The 8,088-nt window shown below is 29.1% G+C and overlaps 1 protein-coding gene across 1 annotated transcript; it reads left to right on the top strand.

The window, feature by feature from the left end:
• Window positions 1–4,376: 4,376 nt before the first annotated feature.
• Window positions 4,377–7,205, top strand: LOC107027254 (probable glycosyltransferase At5g03795). Its single transcript, XM_015228436.2, has 4 exons — window positions 4,377–5,421; window positions 5,509–5,639; window positions 5,937–6,285; window positions 6,391–7,205. The coding sequence occupies exons 1-4, from the start codon at window positions 4,630–4,632 to the stop codon at window positions 7,036–7,038; spliced, it is 1,920 nt and encodes a 639-aa protein (XP_015083922.1). The 5' UTR covers window positions 4,377–4,629; the 3' UTR covers window positions 7,039–7,205.
• The last annotated feature ends 883 nt before the right edge of the window (window positions 7,206–8,088 follow it).

Raw genomic sequence — 8,088 nt, 5'->3', positions numbered from 1 at the left:
GTTCAAGTTTTTTAATACAATTATTGTTTTGCATTTTAATTTTAATATATACAATTGAATATATACTAAAGTACTAAACTAATTTTAAAATACTTAATTTAAAATTTAAAATTTCCATTACTTTAAAATATTTAAATTACAAATTTAAACTTCTCAAATTTGAAATTTAAAACTTTAAAGTTGAAACTTGAAATTTAAAAAATGAATCTTAAAATTTATAAATTGAAACTTTAAATTTGAAATTTTTTTTTGATATTTGAAAATCAAAAATTAAATTTAAAATTTATTATCTAAAGACGTATAATTTCAATAAAAATATATAAATATTTAAAAAAAAGAATCCCCCGTCCCGTCCCATCCCCCCAAATCCCATCCCATCCCGTATATATAGTGGGACGGGATGGGACCTATTTTTGTCCCCCCAATCCCGGTCCCGTGTCAAATCCCCTCTCCCCGTCCCCCGTCCCGTCCCGTCCCCCTTCGTCCCGTCCCCCAGTCCCCTTCCCCGTCCCCTTGCCAGCCCTAGTTTTTCCTAGAAGAATTTGTGTAGATCAGTGTTTTAAAAATTAGAGGCAGTGAGATAACGTGTTTTACTTACTTTAAGGTAAGCTGTAAGTCTCGAGATGTGGAGCGTAAGTTTTATAAATTATTAAATTTTTAATTATAATATAATAACATAAAATTATAAAAATATATCAAAGTTTGAAATAATTACAAACATGATAAATGAACTCATAGAAAATTAAACTTATAACATGATTATACAAGTGTAAATAATCTAATATCTTTAAATTTTTAATTTAAAAATATTTTTTATCATATTATACAATTCACCCGTAAAAGAAAATAATAAACAAAACTTACTAGTATTATGATAAAAACATCACTCAATTATAAATAAAAATAAAATCATTTTCAAACAACTAAATAAAATATAATAACTTTGAGATTTATGTCAAAACCATGAAGAGCAATGATAAATGAAAAGTAAAATTTCATTATATATTTTTTAAAGAAATATTACGTAATGTATAATCACCTTCACAATGTTATCAAATAGTAAAGTTGTGATACTACAACTTGCTATTTGAGTTACTCTCAATTTTCTTTTCTCTAAAGATTAAAAAATTATGAAGTACAATTCATTTATTCAAGAATTATGAGGATCAACAATGTTAACTAAATAAAATTTTAAAAACGCACAATTTATCTAAGATCTATTAAGCGAGCCATGAGCGTTGGGCGTACTTAAGACGTATAGTTGGGCGCTTAGGGCGTTAGTCTTATAGAGAACTAAGTCCCACACTTGAGTCCAGCAGAGTCTTTAAGAACACTGATGTAGACCCTTATTATGATTTTAAAATAATTAAAGCATATATAGAAGTTTGGATATGAATTTGTAATATTTGAAAAAAAATTAGAAAGTGAAGTTATTTTACAAATGAGTGTTTGAAAATTGAAGTTATAATAGGAACATATATTTTGTTTGAAAAGATATTGAAGTTTTGTGAAATAATTTATTTATCTTTTTACTTAAATTTGAGAAATCTCACCTTAGTTAAAACAAAAATTAACTAGAGCACATAACTGAAAAGTAATTTATCTTATTTCTGAAAAACAAAAGAGCAAAAGATTTGTATGTCTAAACAAAGAGTGAACTCCTATTTGATGTAATAGATTTTGGAGTAGAATTTGAAAATATGGGTTTTGAAGTTGTATTTGTTTTTATTTTTTTATGTATTTGGAGTAGAGACGAATATGATATGATATGGTATAATTTTTGAAATTTGATTCGATATTGATTTTTATTTTCAAAAATAATAATCCACTACATTAATTTGGCATGGTTCGATATTATTAAGTTTGATTTTAATATTTTGTTGTATGATAAATTAGTAATTATAGTTTATTCAATTTGACTTATATATATTCATATAAAATAGAATTATTATTTCAACTTCTCAAAAAATGTTCCAATTACGTCAAACTACTATCTTACACATATATAAATACGTATTAAAAAGAAAGTATAATTAAGCAATTTTTTGTGAATCAAATTATACAAAAAAAAAATAAGGCAATTTCAATCAAAATAAAATTGTCAAAAATTCTATCAACTAAACATTTAATTTTGTTCTATCATTATTCATTAGTATTATACAACAATATATATGAATTATTTATATAACTATATACTTTGATACAATATTTCATATTTTATTTATAATTATCGAATATTATATCTAACATAAAAAAAGTTTAAAATGTTTAACATAAATCATACCAAAGTTCATAATATAGGAACCACAATATCAAAAATTTTGATCCATTATGGTGATTTGGTACCTACTGTACCATGTTTACCTCTTGTTTGGATATGTAGTTTACTTGAAATAATTAAAATTTTATGGGTGAAAGTATCAAGAAATTCAAATTTTGGCATGAAAAATTGAAAACGTTTATAGATCAAAATTGTAAAATATAATAAGATTTTATTATCAAACAAATATTTAAAGATAAAACTATAATTAAACTCTAGGTATGTAATAAGACATCATCAATTTGGATTTAGTTGGGACTTTAATGTGGGCTCTGGGATGGAAAATCAATAGTCGGGGTTTTAATTTGATCTCAAAACATAAAATAATAAATCAAAAAAATCAAAGCTCTAATGTAAACTCTAAACATGGAACGAGAAATACAAAAAGAAGTCAATATGTAGAGATAGTTGGGGTGATTTGAACCCATTTGGCCATAAATATTGACTTTTTTTTAGAGATATTATTTCACCTCACTTAAAAATAAACGTTTGATCATGAAAATTTAAATATATTTTGAAGTTATATTTGAAAATTGAAAAATAACAAAAACACTCTTTTAATTTTTACTTTTTAAATTTATTATGTTATTTTTAAAATTTTTTTTCTTATTTCCACAAAATAATCCCACATAAATTATATACATATTCAAATAATGTAAATATATTCAAATTCCACATATTAACAATAAATACTATACTCAAACATAATTCCAATTTTAAAATTTTCAAATAATTTTTTTTTAATTTTCATGATCAAATGAGTATTACTGACAAGTGACAACTTGCCATATATCTTAATAGTCTGAAGAATTGGAAAAAAAGTGAATATATGTTGATATAGGTAGAGTGATTTGAAGTCTAACAACTTACCATATATATAAGTAATCCCAAGAACAGAAAAAGAGAATAAAATCCAATCACGAGGAATTAATTAAAGGAAAGAAAATAAAAATGGAGTGACATTTACGTCAAATATCGTGTCTATCAATGTCAAAAAATTCGACATAATTTTTGAATAATATGATCATCAAATTATACACATATTTCAAACAGGATAAATACTAATAAAAAAATTCTTTATAATGAAAATTTACAAATACCATATACGAGTGTTTTAAAAGACGGGGTATAAGACGAGACGTTTCTGTATAGGATGAGGCGTAAGTTCCGAGACAAGGGTTAGTCCTACAGATCTACGAGGCGTAGTATCATATATATTTAATTTTATAGGTTTTATTACTAATAAAACAAACAAAAATAAATCTTTCAATAATTTATTATTTTTATTGAGATAAATATTAATAATCAATAATGTAGAAACAAAATATTATAATTACTATTTGAGAAATATCATTACATCAATAGTAAAAATATGATTTAAAGCAAAAAAGTTTTTTAAAAATAAATCAAAAACACTCGGTATATGTTTTTACGCTCATATTTACGTTTTATGCCAGGATTTACACCTCAAATTTTAATACTTACATTTTATAAATTTACATTTTTCATTTACGTTCTGAAGCGTTTAACATGCATCACTCCAAGACTCGCTCTAAAAACATTTTTTAAAACACTGCTATATATCTTCTTAGGATTCATTTTTAGATCCAATACTCACTGATTCAACATAGAAAATTCATAACATGGATCAAATGAATCTGGTGACTAGTAAGATATGTATAAATTTTCGTTAGAATTTTAACTCTAATGATTATAATAATTTTTTTAAAAGAATAAGAACAAAAATCTCTGACTTAAAAGAGTACATGTGGCATTCATTAAAAGATGCGCCCAAAATCTAGCCTCTTGCATGGCTTTGCACACTTGTTCAATTTCATGCTAGGACAGGTAATTCTTAGTATTTTAATTTTTTTTGATCGAATTCGATTAAATTTAAATTTACGAAATTTTTGGGATTGATAAAATCCTTACTATTGGTGTTTTTTTCTTAATTAAATAGTATAATTTTGTAAGGATTAAAGTTGTAAATTGTAATAATTTAGTGCTAATTTGGTCATATTTCTTAAGCCAAAAAAAAAAAAAACTCTTTGGACTTACTTCAAACTTGCCGAAGAATAGGTCAGCAAACTTGTTCTTCTTCTTCTTCTGTTAGGGCTAAACACTGCATGTGGTATTTATAGATACAGTATCAACCTATATCATATCTAACTTTTGTCTTCTCCCTGTGAATTTGGATTTTTATCATCAATTTTTCATTTTGAAATCTTTTTGGTTTTGATGATTTCTTCTTTCGGGAAATTGACAGGGGATTTTAGATGTTGGTAAGTGGTGAATTCAACCTATAAGTTATGGCTGTTGCTGATTTTCTGTGCCGGGCTGAGACAAGGAGAGTGTTATGGGTAATGGGAGGTGTTTTTGCATTTTCTATACTTTTTCAATTTTGTGAACTTCCGTATGGGAATTTCATAGGATCTTTGTTTTCTAGAATGAATTTCAATAGAATGAACTATGTTAATACACAAATCAATTTTACTGGTGGATTTGATGAGAAAATCAGTAGAAACGATTCGATTTTTTTGATTGAATCAAAGAAGAATGATGACAGTTCTGGAGTGGAATTGCTGAAACCAAACACGAATTTAGCACCAGAAAGGGTTATGGAATTTGGGAATAGATTCAGAGGTAACAATGGAAATGTAGCTCCGGTGTTTGAACAACAACATAAAGATGATAATATTGTACCTCTACCATCGAACACTGAATCACCGCCATTGATTTCATCACCTCCACAAGTTGATGATAATTTGATTGTTCCTATAGCTTCTCAGACTGATGAAATAGCTGTTATTGTTGTCCCTTTAAACTCGACGAATGCCACTATACACCTGATGAATTCACCAGCTCCCTCTGTTTCACATAGGCATGTTGACACCGATGATAATTCGACTGTATTGGCTGGTTCTCATAATCCGAATGAAGCAACAGGGCTATTAAGAAATGATCATTCCTTGTCAGCGAATGGCTCCACTATGACCAAAAGAACTCCTGCTGCGAAAAAAGCGTCTGTGGAAGGTGTAGTGTCAATATCTGAAATGACTAATATGTTGCTTCGGAGTAGTCACCCGTCAAACCTTTTAACGGTATGTATAGGTATATCTAAGATTAGGAAAGGCCAATTCGTTGAATCGAATAGTTTCTAATTCCTTTTGCTTATTGAATTCTGGCAGAATCCGGCGTGGTCTTCAGCTGGTGATAAAGAATTGCTTAGTGCAAAATCACAGATTGAAACTGCACCTAACAATATCAGTGATCTTGGCCTATATGCACCAGTTTATCACAATGTTTCAAAGTTTAAAAGGTACACTTTATTATATTAGAGGTTTTCATAGCTTACATATACATTTTTGTTGATTTACTAAAGTTGGTTGTGGAAAGATAACAATCTATTCATTGCTACTGTTATCAAATTTGGGTCTTAACTAGATCGATACATGTAAGGATCATTTATAAGCTGTGTATTGCATAATCTGCTTATGAATTTCTGCCAGCTTGACATTGGTTATTAAGTACTTACATATTGGCTTTTGCTGGTTTGGATGAATCGTGAGATAGCACTTAGCGATATGTTTACCAGATTTCATTCATCAAAATGCAGGAGCTATGAGTTAATGGAACAGAATCTCAAGATTTACATCTATAAGGAGGGCAAGAGACCCATATTCCATCAACCAAAGCTCAAGGGCATCTATGCTTCAGAAGGTTGGTTCATGAAGCAGTTAAAAGCGAGCAAGCAGTTCCTCACCGATGACCCGAACAAAGCACACCTGTTTTACTTGCCTTTTAGTTCTCAAACATTGGAAGAAGTGGTGTACGTGCCTGGTTCTCACAGCTTCGATAAATTAAAAGCATTTTTGAACAACTACCTCGATTTGATCAAGGGAAGATATCCTTTCTGGAACAGAACACAAGGAGCTGATCATTTTCTTGTTGCTTGCCACGACTGGGTACGTTGTTACAAGTTTTTATAATGATCTATGTTCAATCTGTCTCACTTTGATTGATAGGAGTTGTGAATGGTTATGAAGTGTGTTCCTATTCTTTTGTCTTAGGCCCCGGAAGAAACTAGGCGTGAGATGGCCAATTGCATAAAGTCTTTATGCAATGCTGATTTAAGAGAAGGATTCAAGTTTGGCAAGGATGCTTCTCTACCAGAAACAAACATTGTCTCAACTAATCCCTCGAGAAGCCTTGGGGGAAATCGTCCTAGCCAACGAAAATTCCTTGCTTTCTTTGCTGGAAATATGCATGGGTATGTCCGTCCTATTCTTTTAAAGTATTGGCAAGACAAAGATCCAACGATGAAAATCTATGGCCGAATGGACAACCATGACTATATCCTCCACATGAAGAGCAGCAAGTACTGTATATGCGCAAGAGGTCATGAAGTGAACAGTCCACGAGTCGTGGAGTCCATTTCCTACCAATGTGTTCCTGTGATCATATCTGATAACTTTGTACCGCCATTTTTGGAGACATTGAACTGGGAAACATTTGCTGTTTTCGTTCAAGAGAAGGACATTCCAAATCTGAAGTCTATACTCGAATCAATCCCGCTAAGAAGGTATCTGAACCTTTATAACAATGTGATGAAGGTACAACAACATTTCCTTTGGCACCCTGAACCAGTAAAGTACGACACCTTTTACATGATACTTCATTCTATTTGGTATAATAGAGTTTTCCAGATTGCATCCTAGCAAGTTTTGGATTTGGTGATATTGTAGCTTTTATAAGGAAAAAAAAGAACATTATTATTATTATTTCGATTGATTGGTGCTACTCTATTTGTCCCAATTTAATCGACTACACACACATCTTTAATGTAACATTACAAGATGCAAAAATCTCTCCCTTGTTTCTTTAATTCCGAGTCCAATCAAACTTAGACACTTAAACTATGATGGAGGGAGTATTACCATAGTAGTAATTGTTAATGCGATGTTTAAAATAATAAGAAAGTATTTATGTAGTGAATATCACAATGGGAGAAAATCATACCATACATGATATAACTATTTAAGCCCTTTTTACAAAAATATGGAAATATATTTTTTTTTCATATTTACTAAACCTAAGGCGTAGCAATAGTTTATGTAATGTAGTATATTTACTCTCTCTCTAATCCTCCTTTTAGGCTAATAATTAGCGATATAGTTTCGTGATATTGGGCTAATTAAAAGGAAAATGAGAGGGAAAAAAAATCATATAATACCAAATATGTTATTCCGTTCGAACTTACGGTTTTTCTTTTTCTTTTTTCTCTATTCCTTGATTTTATGCATCGAATTTGGTAAAAACGGTCTTTACTAATTTTTTCTTTTCTACCATACTTGCGACGTTGGAAAAAAAATTGGATCATAAGATGTCTTTAAATTTTTGGCAAAATTTTTGACATCTCAAAACTAATTTTATCTATTACATCGAAGAGGAAGAAAAATACACGACATTTATATATTTGTATGTTGCTTGTATTTGTTTAATACAAGTTACATTGAGATTAGTTATGTTACGATAAGTTATATTGAGATAAGTTATCTTGAAATTTTTACTGCTTGTTTGATTTGTCATATGCAAACTTATATTCATTGCATAATTTCTAAGAATAAGTTGCTTGTTTACAATAATCCCATTCACTTTATTTTATTTTCTTTTTACATTTTCTTAGCAAGCTTTAATTAGTTATTCATTCTTTAAAATAAAATTTTCATCTTATTTAGTTTAAATATTTTGTGTGTGCATGTCCATGA

Source organism: Solanum pennellii, chromosome 8, assembly GCF_001406875.1.
Source record: "Solanum pennellii chromosome 8, SPENNV200".
NCBI classification, from domain to species: Eukaryota; Viridiplantae; Streptophyta; class Magnoliopsida; order Solanales; family Solanaceae; genus Solanum; species Solanum pennellii.
This window is presented reverse-complemented; position numbering and strand designations above follow the sequence as displayed.

Bases quoted from the DNA above. Each gene is read 5' to 3' on its own strand.
- LOC107027254 (XM_015228436.2), top strand. From the start codon at position 4,630: ATGGCTGTTGCTGATTTTCTGTGCCGGGCTGAGACAAGGAGAGTGTTA. The intron at 5,640-5,936 runs GTACACTTTATT...ATCAAAATGCAG, and splicing joins AATGTTTCAAAGTTTAAAAG to GAGCTATGAGTTAATGGAAC. The intron at 6,286-6,390 runs GTACGTTGTTAC...CTTTTGTCTTAG, and splicing joins TTGTTGCTTGCCACGACTGG to GCCCCGGAAGAAACTAGGCG.